This window comes from Amblyraja radiata, chromosome 23, assembly GCF_010909765.2.
Source record: "Amblyraja radiata isolate CabotCenter1 chromosome 23, sAmbRad1.1.pri, whole genome shotgun sequence".
In the NCBI taxonomy this organism is placed as follows: Eukaryota; Metazoa; Chordata; class Chondrichthyes; order Rajiformes; family Rajidae; genus Amblyraja; species Amblyraja radiata.
In genome coordinates, this window is record NC_045978.1 from 37,724,867 (window position 1) to 37,744,651 (window position 19,785).

Below are 19,785 nucleotides of genomic sequence, written 5' to 3' on the forward strand. Positions count from 1 at the left end.
AGGACTTTGGATCTTTCTCAGGATACAGAATAAACTGGAACAAAAGTGAAATTATGTCGATAAAACTGAAAGACTCAACGCATCTCTTGAAATTCCCCTTTAAAATAGCCACAGAAAAATTTAAATATTTAGGAATTGTAATCACTAGAAACTATCACGCTATGTTTAATGCCAATTATAGCCCCTTACTTAAGAAACTAAATAATCTAATCAAATTCTGGAAAATGCTCCCGATGTCTTTAATAGGTCGAATAAATGTTATAAAAATGATCTTCTTACCACAAATCCTATATTTATTTCAATCAATTCCAATATGTCTTCCAAAAAAGTTTTTCAAAACACTACTCAGACATTACAAATTTTATATGGGATTATAAATCCCACAGAATACAAAGAGCACACCTTAGTAAACCAAAAGAGATTGGTGGTCTAGCGCTCCCTAACTTTATGTACTATAATTGGGCAGTAAATATTAAAAATATGATTCACCTGCTGGACAACTCTGCCCAGCAGGTGGACTGGATTGTAATGGAGAGAGAGGACTGCTCTCCGTGTAATACAGGAGTGACTCTCCTCTCACCAATGAATCTGAATAACAAAAATTATAATAAAAATCCAATGATACATAGAACAATTAGAACTTGGAAACAAATAAAACAGAATCTAAAATTAAGAAATCTATCTCTTTTAATGCCAATAGTCAATAACCCGTTGTTTAAACCTTCAATTATAGATAAATAATTTACACAATGGGAAAGAATGGGAATCAAAATGCTCGGAGACTTGTATGAATTAGGAAAATTATTATCATTTCAACAATTACAACTGAAATATAATTTGAAAAATAATCAATATTTTAAATATCTTCAAATCCGTGACTATCTGAAAAAATACACAAAAGACTATCATAACATGTCCCCAGACTTATTGGATGAAGCCATGAAGACAAAGGCTGAATCAACAAATCTAATATCATACTTATACAACATTATTTTAAATATAGAAATACCTACAACCGATGGTATTAGAAGAGACTGGGAACAAGAACTAGCTATAAAAATTTCAAAAGAGAGCTGGGATAAACACTTACTATATGTGCATAAATACTCGATCAACGTACGACATACTCTAATTCAATTCAAAACATTACATAGACTATATTATTCAAAAACTAAAATAAATAAACTTTCCCGCAATCTCTCACCCATTTGTGATAAATGTCAGTCACAAGAAGCTACCATAGCGCACTCTTTTGTTTTTTGTATAAAAATCCAAAAATTCTGGAACGAAATATTTGAAATCTTCATAAAATTATTTAAAATAAAACTTGTACCAAAAGCAGAATGGATCATTTTTGGAATATCGGAAGGTAACCCCGAATTAAATGTGTTTCAAAAGAACTTACTTAATTACAGGCTAATAATGGGAAAAAAGCTTATACTCAAATTTTGGAAAATGCTCCAATACCAACAATAAAAATGTGGATATCAAACATGTTCGAAACACTACACTTGGAAGAGATGAGACTCTTCCTAGCAGGCAAAGCAGACCACTTCCAAAAGACGTGGTCTGCATTTATGGAACTATTACAAGCATAAGGTGCAATAGTAATTTAAAATATAAATGGTACCAGGATCTGGTAACGGGGGGTATAAAATAAATTTAAAAAAACACGGTTGGTATATCCTTTTTTGCGGAGTTTTGTGTTACAATAGAGCGATTGTTTTTCCTTTTTTTTTCTTTTCTTTCTAGCGTCTTATTTCCTTTCTTTACTTCCTTCTCTAATTTCTTCCCTAAGGGGCTTTCTTTTCCCAACACTTTCCTGCACCTTCACGATTCTTGCTCACTTTCCTTACTTCTTTTATTTCTATCTTTATTAAAGCTCGAAAAACGAAGTGGTACAACAAATGTAATAAGATATATGTGATGTGTATTACTGTAATTTACTGTACTTCTAAGAAAAAAAAAGAAAAAATGTCCACGAGAGCCCCGAGTACCGACGAGTAGCCATTACTGTAAATCTCCGAGTTCGAATCCTAATCTGAGGAAAGACATTCTTGCCATAGAGGGAGTGCAGAGAAGGTTCACCAGACTGATTCCTGGGATGTCAGGACTTTCATATGAAGAAAGACTGGATAGAGTCGGCTTGTACTCGCTAGAATTTAGAAGATTGGGGGGGGATCTTATAGAAACGTACAACATTCTTAAGGGATTGGACAGGCTAGATGCAGGAAGATTGTTCCCGATGTTGGGGAAGTCCAGAACAAGGGGTCACAGTTTAAGGATAAGGGGGAAGTCTTTTAGGTAGATGAGAAAAACTTTTTCACACAGAGAGTGGTGAATCTGTGGAATTCTCTGCCACAGAAGGTAGTTGAGGCCAGTTCATTGGCTATATTTAAGAGGGAGTTAGATGTGGCCCTTGTGGCTAAAGGGATCAGGGGGTATGGAGAGAAGGCAGGTACGGGATACTGAGTTGGATGATCAGCCATGATCATATTGAATGGCGGTGCAGGCTCGAAGGGCCGAATGGCCTAATCCTGCACCTATTTTTATGTTTCTATGAATCAGGGCAAACTCGGGAGAGCTTTTGGAATGAACTCGCACCGTGGGACAGGGCTATTAGTAGTGCTCTGCAGTCTCAATTTCACTGACCTTTGGACACAAACACACAGCCACAGTGTAAAATGAGGGTTTCTTGCACTTGTGGAGGTGAGATAAACAACATGAAGAATGTTAATAGCTCCCACAGTACTTAGAACAAATATTTACAAATATAGAACAAAGCTGAGATCCATGTTTACATTTCAATTAACATACAATCTGGATATAATCACAATGCTTTTTGTGGGGTCTTACAAATTGGTTTCTGTATAGTCTTATTATAAACCAGGCATTGTTAATATGCTCCTGGGTAATAAACGGCAATAGTCTGTATTTTGTAGTGAAACATTGTCAAATACCCAAATACCAGCTGATATTGTACCATGCAATTGATAGTAAGTCAGATTTCATAGGTTTTAAAGGTTTCAAAGGTCTTTTATTGTCACGTGTACCAATTAAGGTACAATGATATGCGAATTACCATAAAGTCATACTAAAAAAAAGCAACTAGACACACAACAACATAAAAGTTAACATAAAAATAGACAAATATAGAAGTTTCTGACAACCTTTGTTACAACGTTCCTCCTGGGCTCGTCGTGCAGTCCAGTATGGAAGATGGAAGTGACAGAGTGCCTGAAAACATATCAGCATGCATCACAGCATGGTTTGGGACAGCTCCAAGAACTTGCAGCCAATTGTGGATGCAGCCCAGGCCAACACACAAACCAACCTCCCTTCTATTGACTCCATTTATAAGTTCTTACGCTGCCTCGGCAAGGCAAGCAGCATAATCAAGGACGAGTCACACCCGGGCCACTCCCTCTTCTCCCCTCTCCCATCGGGCAAAAGGTACAGAAATGTGAAAATGCACACCACCAGATTCAGGGAGAGTTTCATCCCAGCAATTATCAGGCGACTGAACCATTGTAACACCAACCAGAGAGCAGTCCTGAACTGCTATCTACCTCATTGGTGATCCTCGGACTATCCTTGATGGGAATTTACTGGCTTTACCTTGCACTAAATGTTATTCCCTAATCATGTATCTATACACTGTAAATGGCTCGATTGTAACCATGTATTGTCGTCTTTCCTCTGACTGGATAGCACGTGACAATAAACTAAACTGATGTTTTGTATTCCAGGATGGAAACTCCAGCGGAGGATTCTCCCAATGAACTGTTCCCTTACACGAAGCATTGGTCCTACTGAATTCCTCCCAGTTATTTATGCCGCATATCCTCCCCCTTAGACCTTCGCCACATGGAATATTGTTATCCAACTCACACATTGCCACCGGACGATTCAAGATGATGGCTTATACATTTGTCCTACTCAAATGCTAGCATCTTATTAGGGCATTTCAATAGACAGTAGACAATAGACAATAGACAATAGGTGCTGGATTAGGTCATTCAGCCTTTCGAATACCAGCACCGCCATTCAATGTGATCATGGGTGATCATCCCCAATCAGTACCCCGTTCCTGCCTTCTCCCCATATCACCTGACTCCGCTATCTTTAAGAGCCCTATCTAGCTATTTCTTGAAAGTACCCAAAGATCTGGCCTCCACCGCCTGAGGCAGAGAATTCCACACTCACAAACCTCTGTGTGAAAAAGTTAATTTCCATGAAACGGCCGGCTCAAAATGAATAGAATCATGCAATCCTACCATTGTAGTTCAGAAATATGCCATTTCCACCCATCTCATCCATGCTGACCAAGATCCCAACCATGCTGTATCCTTATCAGTTTTTTTTATCCATGTACCTGTCCAAGTTACTTTTAAATATGCTAATTCTATCTGCTCTACCACCTACTCTGGCAGCTTGTCCCAGGAAACCATTATACTCTGAATGAGAAATTCAACCTCTTAGAGTCATGGGGTCATAGAGTCATAGAGTGATACAGTGTGGAAACAGGCCCTTTGGCCCAACTTGCTCGCAATGGCCAACATGTCCCAGCTACACTAGTCCCACTTGCCTGTGCTTGGTCCATATCCCACCAAACCTGTCCTATCCATGTACCTGTCTAGCTGTTTCTTAAACATTGGGATAGTCCCAGCCTCAACTACCTCATCTGGCAGCATACACCCACCACCCTCTGTGTGAAAAAGTTACCCCGCAGATTCCTATTAAATCATTTCCCGTTCATCTTGAACCTATGTCCTCTGGTCCTAGATTCCCCGACTCTGGGCAAGAGACTCTGTGCATCTACCCAATCTATTCCTCTCTTGATTTTGTACACCTCTATAAGATCACCCCTCACCCTCCTGTGCTCCAAGAAATAGAGAACCAGCCTACTCTGTAAACATTAGACTCAAACAATTCACTTTGCAGATACAGATGAATGAATTGGAATGCAAGTGCAAACAACAATAGTGCTTTCGTTTAATTTGGAATTGATGCATTCATTTCCTTCTGTGGTAATCCTAAGGAAATGACAGCTAATATTCACATTGAACTACACAAAAGTGTTGTCACAATGTCATACTATGGTGTCAATAAATAAATGGCTGACTATATATGGCACATCTTTGGTATTCATAAGTTCATGTGATGAATTCATCGCCACAGACGGCGGTGGAGGGCAAGTCATTGGATATTTTTAAAGTGGAGATTGATCAGTTCTTCGTTAGTACGGGGGTCAAAGGTTATGATGCTATGGCAGGTCAATGGAGTGCAGAAAATAGATCAGCCATTATCAAATGGCAGAGCAGTCGCGATGGGCTAAATGGCCTTATTCTGCTCTTATGTCTTGTGGTCTTGCTATCTTTGTATAGGCCAGTTTTGGTATTGTTTGCAAACTTATTTATCAGATCATCTACTTTCTCATCCAAGTCATTAATATATTACTAAGAACAAAGGTCTCAGCATAGATCTCTGTGTTACATGTTTTACTTTAGTTTAGCTTTACAGATTCAGCTTGGAAACAGACCCTTCAACCCACCGAGTCCACACCGACCAGCGATCCCGGCACACGAACTCTATCCTACACACACTAGGGACAATTTACATTTATACTGAGCCAATTAACCTACAAACCTGCACGACTTTGGAGTGTGGGAGGAAACTGAAGATCTTGAAGTAAACCCAAGCAGGTCACGGGGATAATGTACAAACTCCGTACAGACAAGCAACTGTAGTCAGGATCGAACCTTGGTTTCTGGCACTACGCCACTGTGTCTGTTTGTATAGACTTCCAGTCAGAAACACAACCTTCCACCACTCTTCTGTTTCCTATTACCAAGCCATCATTGGATTTTGTCCACCAACATACCTCATGTCCTTGGTGCCTTAACCAGCCTATACTGCAGGTCCATGTAAAACTTTTGGTGAACTACATGTTAACCATTTGTATGGTACCACCTTGATCAAATATTTTTTTTTAGTTAATCAATAGGTATTCAATATGCTTTGAAAGCATTGTATTAAAAAGGCTGGCATTTCTTGGAAGTTGCCAAAGTATTCAATGTAATGTGTAACATCAATATTCAATGTTAAACAGTGACGGGAAAACAATCCCTACCTAAGTCAGTGGATATTTTTAAGACAGGGATAGACAAGTTCTTGATTAGAATGGGTGTCAAGAGTTATGGGGAGAAGGCAGGAAAATGGGATTAGGTGGCAGAGTTCAGCCATGATTGAATGGCGGAGTAGACTTGATGGGCCGAATGTCTGAATTCTACTCCTATAACTTGTGAATTTGTGAATTATACATGGCATGCACAACATTTCTTGTCAAGTGTGCTCTTACAATGATCAATTTCCTAAATTCTACAACACCTGCCCAAAATTCACTGCCTCATTATCTAAGTATACATTGTGCTTCATTCTAAACAAGGGGAAATATTTTAACAGCATTGTTTCAAGTATAAAAACTGATCAGATTACCAAAGATTACATATCATTCTTGCAGAAAAATCCTTATTTGGGAAGTGGGAATATTTTACCAATGAAGTAATGAGAATTCAGGAACAACACATTCCTCTAAAGGTGAAGGATAGGACAACAAGCCCAGTAACCTGATGTCAAGCGATATCTAGGGTTTGAAAAGGCAAGGAGCGTATGGACGTAATGAAGCACTGAACACAGAGAAGGCTATTGAAGACCATAGAGAGAGAAGGGAGGTGTTAAAAACATTAATTAGTAAAGCACAGGCAAATTATTACTGACAGATAAGATTACGGAAAATCCCAAGGCATTTTTTAAATATATGAAGAACAAGATAATAAACATGGAAAGATTAGGACCCATTAGGGATCAAAGAGGCAATCTGCATGAAGCTAGAGGATTTGGGCGAGTATTTAAATGAATAATTCTCAACTGTATTCATGAAGGAGAAAGCATCTATATGACGTGCTGTCTCAAAATCATCCATCATCAAGCATCCTCACCACTGGGCCCAGGCCCTCTTCTTGTTGCTAGGGTTGGGCCAGAGGTACAGAGGCCTGAAGTCACATACCCAAGGTATGGGAACAGTTATTTTCCTACAACCATCAGTTTCTCGAGCCAATCCGCACAACACTAACAACACAACACTAGCTCAGCAACACCACGGGCCATCTCTTGAACTGCCACAAACTTGTTTCATTAAATTATGCTTTGCACTAATGCCTTTAAATTTGCCGAATTTATGCGTAATTTATGTGTAATTTATGACTTTCTGTGTTTGTTTGAGTATATGGGTCTGTAATGCTGATGCAAGTACGATTTTCATTGAAAATCTTCATTGTAAGTACCGAACATACTTTAGCATATGTTGGAGATTTTACTTGAGATGGTGATGTTATGATTACAAAAGGAGGAAGTTTTCAATGTCTTTGCAACCTTAAAGGTGGATAAATCCACAGGATACAATGAGATCTATCCAAAACTGCTCTGTGAGGCAAGGGAGAAGATCGCTACAGCCCTGGCAGATTTCACTGGCCACAGGTTGCGGTGCTAGATGACCTGAAAACCAACAAATGTGGTACTTTAATTCAAGAAGAGCAGCAGGGTTTTATATCCATGTAATCTATTATCTCAATTCCATGCACCTACTGGGCAACTGGTCTTCTCTAATGTTGTAATAATTATATGATTCCACATGTGTGGGAAGGAGCTGTAGATGCTGCTTTAAATCAAAGATAGACATAAAGTGCTGGAGTAACTCAGCGGGGCAGGCAGCAACTCTGGAGAGAAGTAATCATGCTGTGAGAACAGAGAGAATGATTGCCATGCTGTGAAAACGGAGTGGATAAGGAGGAGTTTCCTCCCAGAGGCTATTAGGACTGTAAACTCACCAGGGACTAACTTCACTGTACCAATTTACTGTTGTGTGATGTCTTTTTAAAATAGCTGTTTTTTCTGTTTTTTCCTCCCACAAATATGTAATACGTGAATATGTTATTCTGTTCCATTCTGTTTTGTAGTTGTTTTGCACAATCCGCAAGCATTGCCATTTTTCATTTCACTGCACATCTCGTATGTGTATGTGACGAATAAACCTGACTTGACTTGAAGGAATGAGTGATGTTTCGGATCGAGACCCTTCTTCAGACTGGGGTGAACCAAAGAATTGCAGAGGGAGTCGTCTATGCGGAAGTTGTATAAGGGTGGGGATGGCAAGATGTGACTGATGTTGAAGGTGGCAAACATATCAGGGAATGATGTATTGAATGGGGTCAGATATAAGGACCAGGAGAACTCTATCCTTGTTCCATCTGGGCTGAAGAGGAAGTGACAACAGAACTACAGGACACAGAGGAGACATGGTTGAAGGATTGATTTATGACAGCAGAGGAGAAACCAAATAGGACATCTTGGTGAATTAATCCTAGTCTCTACTTGATAAATAACTGACATTTTGCTTTGATACGAGCAGCATCTGTGGCAGGAATTGTTTCTGGTCAGGACCCTTTTGTTAGATCGAAGAAGGTCCCAGACCTGAATCGTCATCTGTCCACTCCCTCCATAGATGCTGTCTGACCCGATGTGTTCTTCCAGCAGTTTAGTCTTTGCTTAAGATTCCAGCATCTGCAGTTTTATTGTATCTCCATTTTCATTTTGATTCTTGGAAATATTGAAACGTCTGTAGTTTTCCTCTTAATCTTGTCCAAAAATAGACACTTGAATCCTTGAACAAAGCGTCAGAGTCCCAGGTTCAGTCCTAACTTTGGGTGCTGTCTGTGTGGAGTTTGCAGGTTTACTTCGGGTGCTCCAGTTTCCTCTCTCATATTTTGTCCTAATTGCCCCCTGAACACCGTGAGCAGTGTGGTGGCAAAGCAGTAGAGTTGCTGCCTTACAACGCTTGCAGCGCCTGAGGCCCAGGTTCGATCCTGACCACAGGTGCTGTCTGTATGGAGTTTGTACGTCCTCCCCATGACCGGGTGGGTTTTCTCCGAGATCTTTGGTTTCCTCCTACACAGGTATGTACTGTAGGTAAATCGGATTGGTAAATGTAAAATAAAATTGTCCCTAGTGTGTGTTGGATAGTGTTAATGTGCAGGGATCGCTGGTCGACACGGACCCAGTGGGCTGAAGGGTCTATTCCCGTGCTTTATCTCTAAATTAAACTAAACTAAACTAACCAACTGCCTAGCTTTTTAGCCAAATTTGTCAGGCAGCTTTTAATTATCCTTGAAGGTAGACACAAAATGCAGGAGTAACTCAGCGGGACAGGTGGCATCCTTCTACCCGAAACATCACCCATTCCTTCTCTCCAGAGATACTATCTGTCTCGTTAAGTTACTCCAGCATGTTGTGTCTATCTTCATTGTAAATTAGCATCTGCAGTTCCTTCCTACACACTAGAATTAACCCTGTTGATTCGTCTGGAGTTGCAGTACATCTGCCAGACTGTATATGGATGACAAATTCATTCCTGCGCTTTAATGATAGTCAAATTGTTTCTTAGTTACCATTAAGAATGCCATCATATTTTATTCCGGTATTATTTGATCACTTGACTTTAAACTTTCCAGTCATCTTGGTTGGGTTGAACTCATATTTCCAAACCAATAATCTCAGTTGTCTGGATACACGTCAAGTAATTTAACCACAATGATACTTTCATGGTAACTTTGCAAATAGAACATTTAATGGTGGAAGGTTGCTTCTTGGACTGGAGGCCTGTGACTAGTGATGTGCCTCAGGGTTGGGTGCAGGGCCCATTACTGTTTATCACTAGTAGTAGTAGTAGAAGCAGTAGTATATATTTTATTTCGAACATGTAAAACAAAAAAAGTTAAAAACAAAGCAAAATAACAATAAATGAAATGAACAATAAACCTATACATTGAATAACTTCTCATAAACATCACAGATTAAATCTTATGTTCGAAAAGGAGTAGGAGGAAGTGTAGATTTATTTATTCCTACCCGTCCGCTACTCATCAATTAATTCACAAACTTTATCGCATCTACATATCTATATAATTAAAAGTCTAAACTTGACCACTTCTTGTTTGCACTGTGTAATGATTTTATAAAAAACACGACCACTTGTGGCTGTGATTTTTGGCCACCTTACCCAGAGTCCCCCTCCAGCTGTCAGGGCCAGAGGATTTTTCCCATCGATGAAAAATAAAAGACTTATTAATGTTTTAAAAATGTTGTGATTCTCTCTCCTGTCAATCATGCCATGAAGGCCATGCCCCTTCTGGTGGGAGGGGGAGGAGCTATAAAACCCAGACATGTGGGCGTGGCTCAGTCTCTGCAAGATGGGGAGGGAGTGGGTCACGATTCTCAATCTGAGCTGGAAATCTACAGAACACTGAGAATACTGACCTGCGAGTGCCCTTTATGTGTTTTTAAACTATGCCTTTTGCAACTGTGTGGCTATTAAAATGTGTGATTATTGCAACTGTAAAAAAAGATGAAAATGTCTAAAATTAATTGTCCACCCTCTCCCCCTTCTCTCTCACATTCTCACCTGTTTTCGGCAGAATTTCTGGCAATTTCTGGGCTGCCAGCCTGCCAGGCCTGAGTTACTGAGCTGCCAAGCCTGAGTGACTGAGCTGCCAGCCCAAGAATCCATTTGGCTCACAATGTCCATACTAGCCCTCTGGAAACCAGTCCCTTAGGCCCACAACACCCATGCTAGTGCTCCAGAATGCCCCCCCCCCCCCCCCACACTGGCCAGCAATCTTGGAATTGGTGGAGAGGTGGAATATTGCGTTGGGGGACCAACCCTCCCGTGTGAACATGGGACCCAACGGGTCCCACTTAGTGTAGTTATCAATATAATTAAAAGTCTAATCTTGACCACTTCCTGTATATTGATTTTAGATAAAACGCTACCACTTACGGTTATGATTTTTGGCCATCTTGCTCAGAGTCCCCCTCCGCTCATCAGGGCCAGAGGATTTTTCACATCGATGAAAGATATAAGACTTATTAATATTTAAATAATGTTGAAATTCTCTCTCCTTCAATCACGCCATGAAGGCCACGACCTTTCCGGTGGGAGGGGGAGGAGCTATAATACCCGGAATTGCGAACGTGGCTCAGTTTCTGCAAGATGGGAGTGGGAGAGGGAGAGGTCACAACTCTCAGTCTGAGCTGTGAATCAACTGAACTGTGTGTGTGGTTTTTATGTTTTTTTTTATGGCAGATTTATGGTGGTTTTATGGTGCTTTTACCCTGCTTCAAATGGTATGAAACTGTATTTGAATTTGGTGGCCTTGCACCCTGCTTGAAATGGTATGAATCTGCACTTGAATTTGGTGGCCTTGCACCCTGCTTGAAATGGTATGAATCTGCACTTGAATTTGGTGGCCTTGCACCCTGCTTGAAATGGTATGAATCTGCACTTGAATTTGGTGGCCTTGCACCCTGCTAGAAATGGCATGAAACTGCATTTGAATTTGGTGGCCTTGCACCCTGCTTAAAATGACATGAAACTGCACTTGAATTTGGTGGTGGTGCAATCTGCTAGAAATGGCATGAAACTGCACTTGAATTTGGTGGCCTGGCACCTTGCTTGAAATGACATGAAACTGCACTAGAGTTTGGTGGCCTTGCACACTGATTGAAGTGGTAGGAAACTGCATTTGAGTTTGGTGGCCCTGCACCCTGATTGAAGTGGAATTTCAAAGAATAGCCGTGAGTCAACTGCCAACCCACCAGCCGTGAGCGAGTGCCAGCACACCAGGCTTGAGTGACTGAGCTGCCAGCCCAAGAATCCTTTCGGCCCACAATGTCCATACTAGCCCTCTGGAAACCAGTCCCTTCAGCCCACAACACCCATACTAGTGCTCCAGAAAGCCCAACCCCCCCTGGCCACCAATATTGGAATTGGTAGAGAGGTGGAATATTGCGTTGGGGGACCAGCCCTCCCATATGAACATGGGACCCAACAGGTCCCACTTAGTCTAGTATTATATATATATATATACCCCTACACAAATATATTCATACATACATATCTCCATCATAAACCACATACATACATACATATATACATGCATATGCACGCACGCAAACATACATATATACAGTTTATAACCAATTATCCAAATTCTATGTACAATGTGAGTATCACACTGTGTCAATAAACTGAAACGTAACCGTCATCACAGCCACATTTCCTCATTATTAGACCTCTGGAAAATAATTTTTTCGCACTTCTTCTTAAACTGAGTAATGTTTGTGCTTTGCTTGAGTTGAGGTTGAGGACCCACAACCCTGTTTACATCAATGGCATGGTGGAGAGAATCAAAAACTTCAAATTCCTGGGCGTGCATATTTCCGACGTTCTTTCCTGGACCCACCCAGCACACAGATGCAATCATAAATAAAGCTCATCAGCGCCTCTACTTCCTGAGAAGATTACGGAGATTCGGCATGTCAAAGAGGATTCTCTTGAACTTCTACAGGTGCACAGTAGAGAGCATGCTGACTGGTTGCATCATGGCCTGGTTCGGCAACTTGAAAGTCCAGGAGCGGAAAAGACTGCAAAAAGTTGTAAACACTGCCCAGTCCATCACCGGCTCTGACCTCCCCACCATAGAAGGGATCTATCGTAGTCGCTGCCTCGAAAAGGCAGCCAACATCATCAAAGACCCAAACCATCCTGGCCACACACTCATCTCACCATTGCCATCGGGAAGAAGGTACAGGAGCCTGAGAGCTGTAATGTCCAGGTTCAGGAACAGCTTCTTCCCTGCAGCCATCAGGCTATTAAACACTACAACCTCATAAGTTATGTACTACAATAGACTATTAATATGATTATTATTATTGCACTGTCCTTTTTTTTCTGTGCTTTTGTTATATTATTTATTATGTTTACATATTCTGTTGCGCTGCAGCAAGTAAGAATTTCATTGTCTATCTGGGATATCTGACAATAAAACTCTCCTGACTCTTGAGTTCCATATCCAAATCATTCTACAATTTCACCCACAGATTGAAATATACATACTCTTCATGGTAGTATGAACACAAAGTTTCTTTAAATTAAATCTCCTCTCAAATTATGACCACCCTCCCTGTCAAAGAACATTTTTTAATATATTACCTGGCAGTAAATTATTTCTTGCTTTATACATTATTTGTGCCGTATTAAATTCTACTAGATCCATAAACTTCAAGGCATTTGACTTTAAAAACAGAGAGTTGGTGTGTTCTCGAAACCCTACATTATTGACTATCCTTATGGCCCTTTTGTACAGTATGTATAATGGATGTAGGGTGCTTGTGTAAGTGTTACCCCGAACCTCCACACAGTAATTTAGATATGGCAGTACAAGTGAACACCAAACAACGCTTTGTGATTCAGAATGTGTCTTTTTCTTCCCAGGACTGCAATGCTCCTTGCCAGCTTTGCTCGCACATGTTTTATATGAGGTTTCCAGCAGATTTTGTGGTTTAATATCACACCTAGAAATTTATTTTCATATACTTCATATTTTAACATTTATTTTCATACTCTTTCTATATCAACACTATCTTTCCTCACTTGTACCCGACTGTTTATTTTACACTTGCCAGACAACATAATCTTTGTTTTTTGAGCTAGATAGGGCTCTCAAAGATAGCGGAGTCAGGGGATATGAGGAGAAGGCAGGAACGGGGTACTGATTGGGGATGATCAGCCATGGTCACATTGAATTGCAGTGCTGGATCAAAGGGCCAAATGGCCAACTCCTGCACCTATTGTCTATTGTCTATAGTCTATTGTTTTGTTCAAATTTAATGATTATTTGTTTATGTCAAACCACCCTTTTCTCATTTCTGATGTAATCTCCTCCAAAAGCTGCTGTAAATTCTTCCCAGAACAAAAGATATTAGTATCGCCCGCAAGTAAAACAAATTTCAATCTCTACATCAATGAAATTGGATGAGAACTTACATGGCAAGAAACATTTAAGAAACAGCTAGACACGTACATGGATAGGACAGGTTTGGAGGGATATGGACCAAACGCAGACAGGTGGGACTAGCGTAGCTGGGACATGTTGGCCGGTGCGAGCAAGTTGGGCCAAAGGGCCTTGTTCCATGCTGTATCACTGTATGACTATAAATGAACACAGAATGAACACAGAATCATTTACAGCCTGCAGGAGCAATGGCAAACCTACTGTAGCATCTTACATCTCAGTCTCCAGATAAAGCAAGCTCAGTGTGGTCCTTGGATTAGAGGTTCCATTTAGTCAACACTCACCTTTTTGAGAATGATGATCCCTTCCTGTGCCTCTGGGTCTGTGATGACGCTGAACCTGTCAGAGCTGTCCTCTTCTTTGAGAGTGTAGGTCATCTCAGAGTTTTGACCCAGGTCAACATCCTCAGCCTTCACCCTGCCCACTGTTGTTCCAATGGCTGCTGACTCAAGCATGCTTAGCTGGTACAACTCTGTAAAAGACAGCAGAACATGGCTCACAATTCGCCTATGGCTCTACACCTTCCACCCATACTCTTTTGACTAAATGCCTGGTACGTGGCATGATTAGTTTAGTTTATTTTAGAGATACAGCGCGGAAACAGGTCCTTCGGCCATCCGAGTCTGCGCCAACTAGCGATCCCCGCACATTAACACTATCCTATACACACTAGAGACAATTTTACATTTACACCAAGCCAATTAATCTACAAACCTGCACGTATTTGGCATGCGGGAGGAAACTGGAAAAAACTCACTTAGGTCAGGGGAGAACGTACAAACGCCGTACAGACAAGCACCTGTAGTCAAGATCGAACCCGGGACTCTGACGCTGCAAGGCTGTAGCACCACTGCATTACCCAAATGATGGGTGGGCGGCGCGACTCACGTCGCAGCGGCCTCTGCAGTCCGTCTGTCGTTTTTTAAATTTTTTGTCTCGTTTGTATGTAGTTTTTTTTTTTTTTAAACTGGGTATGGGTGTGGGGGGTGGGGGGGTGGGGAAACATTTAAAAATATTTCCCCTGCACGGAGAACCCGACTTTTTCTCGGTCGGGTCTCCATTGTCGTTGGGGCCGAGCACCGTGGAGCGTCCTCCAACCGGAACGACCTGGGGCTCCAGTCGCGGAGCTGCGGACTTACCCACCATCGTGGAGCTGGCCGAGTTCGGAGCGGGAGGAGCTGTGGTGGCGCGCTGCTGCGGCCCGACCCAGAAGATTCGGGGGCTCCAGTCTCTGGCCCAGTGGACGGTGACACCGGGAGCCCGCGGGTCCCTGCTGGGAGACCGCTTTTCGCAACGGCGACTTCTCCCGCCCAAGTTGCGGGGTTGAGGATGACCTGCAGCGGGGCCTTACATCATCGCCCGGCGCGGCTGTAACGGCCGTGGGACTTGCTAGCGCCTGCCGGGGCTCCAACACCAGGACCCGGAGCAGGGCCTTGCATCACCCGACGCGGCTTTATAATTGCCGCGGAACTTATTTACCATCGCCTGCCGGGGGGCTTTGACTCTGATGTCGGGAGGAGAACGAGGAGTGCAGGGGAGAGATAAGACTTTGCCTTCCATCACAGTGAGGAGCAGATTCACTGTGATGGATGTTCGTGTAAATTGTGTTGTGTCTTGGTTCTTCTTGTTTGTATGACTGCAGAAACCAAATTTCGTTTGAACCTCAGGGTTCAAATGACAACAAATAAATTGTATTGTATTGTATTGTATTGTATTCTTCAGCATTTCTCAAAGTCCATCAACATCAACTTGCATTTATGTTCCAGCTTGAATGTAATATCTTAATTCTAGGTGCATTGCAAGTGCTTGGACGTTAATTAACACTCCGTCACCAGTGGGGATATTAAAGCAGGTGTTCTAAACCTTGGATACATTGCAAACTTGAACAATGTGTCAGACCTCTGGGTTCAGTCCTGTCTGTGTGGAGTTTCCACATACTTCCTGTGATACCCTAGGTTTCCTCCAAATACTCTAGTTTTCTCTCTCATAGAAACATAGAAACATAGAAAATAGGTGCAGAAGTAGGCCATTCGGCCCTTCGAGCCTGCACCGCCATTCAATATGATCATGGCTGATAATCCAACTCAGTATCTTGTACCTGCCTTCTCTCCATACCCCCTGATCCCTTTAGCCACAAGGGCCACATCTAACTCCCTCGTAAATATAGCCAATGAACTGGCCTCAACTACCTTCTGTGGCAGAGAGTTCCAGAGATTCACCAGTCTCTGTGTGAAAAATGTTTTTCTCATCTCGGTCCTAAAGGATTTCCCCTTTATCCTTAAACTGTGACCCCTTGTTCTGGACTTCCCCAACATCGGGAACAATCTTCCTGCATCTAGCCTGTCCGACCCCTTAAGAATTTTGTAAGTTTCTATAAGATCCCCCCTCAATCTTCTAAATTCTAGCGAGTACAAGCCGAGTCTATCCAGTCTTTCTTCATTTGAAAGTCCTGACATCCCAGGAATCAGTCTGGGATGTCTCATCCCAAAGACATGCAGTTGCGTGGGCTAATTGATCGCTGTAAATTGCCCCCCCTGTTCCAGTGGGTGGTAGAATTTGGGAGAGGTTAAATTGCACGTAGAGAGAATAAAAAATGGGATTAGTGTAAATGAACGTTTGATGGATGGCATAGATTTGGTGGGCTGAAGGGTCTGTTTCTTTGATGCATCCCTCTATGACTTGATGATCCTTTTAAGGAGCACCCCAAGAGGAGGAGGGATGGTTTAGAGCCGCAGTTCCACAACTCAAGATCTGAAAGGCTGAAGAAAATGCACCAACAGTATGATGGGATAGAGATTGGCCAGTGATAATGTTGGCTGTTACATAAACTGAGATTATTCGGTTTCTCCTACAGTATCAATGGTGATTTATATGGCAGAGATAGATACTAGATTCTTGATTAGAACGGGTGTCAAGGGTTATGGGGAGAAGGCAGGATGTCAACAAAATAGAGAGAGTACAGAGGAGATTTACTAGAATGTTGCCTGGGTTTCAGCAACTAAGTTACAGAGAAAGGTTGAACAAGTTAGGGCTTTATTCTTTGGAGCGCAGAAGGTTAAGGGGGGACTTGATAGAGGTCTTTAAAATGATGAGAGGCATAGACAGAGTTGACGTGGATAAGCTTTTCCCACTGAGAGTAGGGAAGATTCAAACAAGGGGACATGACTTGAGAATTAAGGGACAGAAGTTTAGGGGTAACATGAGGGGGAACTTCTTTACTCAGAGAGTGGTGGCTGTGTGGAATGAGCTTCCAGTGAAGGTGGTGGAGGCAGGTTCGTTTTTATCATTTAAAAATAAATTGGATAGTTATATGGACGGGAAAGGAATGGAGGGTTATGGTCTGAGCGCAGGTATATGGGACTAGGGGAGATTATGTGTTCAGCACGGACTAGAAGGGCCGAGTTTCTTTATCATTTCTCTAAATGTCCCTACTTCAGCAGTGTTATGTGAGCAGTGAGGTTACATTGTACAATGTGTGAAACAGTGGTGCAAACCTCCTGAAATGATCACAGCGGGCCCTTATCTCTCTTCGCTATTTGGAGAGCAGCCAAATAGAACAAAGCCATAATCAAGCTTCCGGTGGCAGCTGTCATAGATGCAGAACTGACAATTTTGAGAAAGAGAAATATACTAAAGATATTGATGACTGCAAGCTAACGATCCCCTGTGTAGAGCTGCAGAAACAACTGCAACACAATTTATGATGCTCTGACTAATTTGGATATCCCTGCAACTGGGTGGCACGGTGGCACAGCACTAGCAGCGCCAGAGGCCATGGTTCGATCAGACTACAGGTGCTGTCTGTACTCGAGTTCTCCCCGTGACCGCGTGGGTTTTCACCAATATCTTCGGTTTCCTCCCACATTCCTAAGGCGTACAGGTTTGGAGGTAAATTTGACGTGGTGTAAATGTACAAATTGTGCCTAGTGTGTATAGGATAGTGTTAATGTGCGGGGATCGCTGGTCAGTGCAGACTTGGTGGGGCGAAGGGCCTGTTTCCACGCTGAATCTCTAATCTAAACTAAACTAAACTCACAGCTCCAGTAAACAAAGTTAAATCCTAACCTCCAGTACTGTCTGTACGTGGAGTTTAGAAGTTCTCCCTGTGACTGTGTGTGTTTCCTCCAGATGCTCCGGTTTCCTCCTATATCCCAAACGCATGCTGGCTGGCAGGTTAATTGGGCACAATAAATTGACCATATTTTAAGCTAATGTCATGAGAATCGGGTTGAGTTTATGGGCATGTGGGAAAATAATAAATTGCAGGGATAAAGGTGGGGGAATGGACCTGATGGGATTCTTCTGAGAGGCAACACTGGCTCAATAGGATGCAGGTCATGAGAAAATATGAAATCTTAAAATGTGCTTGTTTCTAGTTTTTCTAATTCTGATGAAGGGTTTTAATTTCTGTTTTCCTGTTCACAGATGCTGCCGGCCCTGCTGAATATCTCCAGCAGTTATGCTTTCATTTCATTCATTTGTATCAGATCATGTTGAGGGTTACACAGTGGTGCAGCTCTGGAGCTACTGCCTTACAGCTCCAGAGACCCGGGTTCGATCCTCACCACGGCTGCTTGTCTAAACGGAGTTTGCACGTTCTCCCCGTGACCTGCGTGAGTTTTCTCCAAGATCTTCGGTTTCCTCCCACACTCCAAAGATGTACAGGTTTGTAGGTTAATTGGTTTGGTGTAAATTTAAATTGTCCTCAGTGTGTGTAGGGTAGAGTTACTGTGCGGGGATCGCAGGTCGGTGGGGATTCGATGAACTGAAGGGTCTGTTTCTGTGCTGTTTCTTCAAACTAAACTAAACTAAATTATATGATCTATTACTCCACACGGTATCTTTTCCTTTAACAATGTATATTCCTGAGTCCTCGATGAATTTACCAGAGATGTCTAGGGCATGTTCTACAGGTGGCTGCAGGATGACAATGATGTAAATACCTTACAGGTAAAAGTAAAGATCTGAATTAAGTCCAGTCACAAGTTTATCACAAACATGGCCAATTTTTGCTGTAATGTGTGATATCATAAGACTGTTTTTTTCCAATTCCTTTCCTGCTTTACAATTGAATGTGGCACGTACAGTAATAATCCTTGCTTCATTACGGCTTTGGGTTTTTTGTGACTAGTGTGGTTGGCTTTGTACATTATATTTCTGATCTCCACAATATGAAGAGCTGATACCGTATCAAACTCTGAAGTGCTCACAGCCATCTGATATTATGGGAAATATCATATTAGAACTCTCGATTTTTAATGTTCTCTGTAATTAAAAAAAAATCCCAGATCAACCTGCCTTGTGGTGTTGTTTAGTTTAGAAACACAGCACGAAACCAGGCCCTTTGGCCTAACGAGTCTGCGCCAGCCAGCGATCGCTGCACACTTACACAATCCTACACACACTAGGGACAATTTTCAATTACACCAAGCCAATTTGACCTACAAATCTGGAGGTTTTCGGAGTCTGAGAGGAAACCGGAGAACCTGGAGAAAACCCACGCAGATCACGGGGAGAACGTACAAACTCCATACAGACCAGCTCCCGTAGTCAGGATTGCACCCGGGTCTCTGGCTCTACAAGACAGCAACACTATCGCTGTGACATTGTGGCACCCATGGTTGTTGGGAAATATCTTGATGTTTCCTCGCTGAGTTAGACACCATGACAGTGAATATTCAAATGTTCGTTCACATATTGTGATTATAGATATGTCAGCCAGAACATTGATCCATTGGTTGTAATTGGTAAATAATACATGTGACTGAGTGGTCCAATGAGTATTAAATATATACTAAGGATCTTCAGAATTGTG

General features: G+C 41.9%; 1 protein-coding gene across 1 annotated transcript in view; it reads right to left on the minus strand.

Annotated features, from left to right (window-relative positions):
* Positions 1-19,785, minus strand: part of LOC116986490 (cadherin-22-like) — a 523,346-nt gene that overhangs the window by 487,035 nt on the left and 16,526 nt on the right. The window contains exon 3 of the mRNA XM_033042073.1: positions 14,255-14,442. Within this exon, the coding sequence (XP_032897964.1) occupies positions 14,255-14,442 (188 nt within the window). The remainder of the gene's footprint in view (positions 1-14,254; positions 14,443-19,785) is intronic.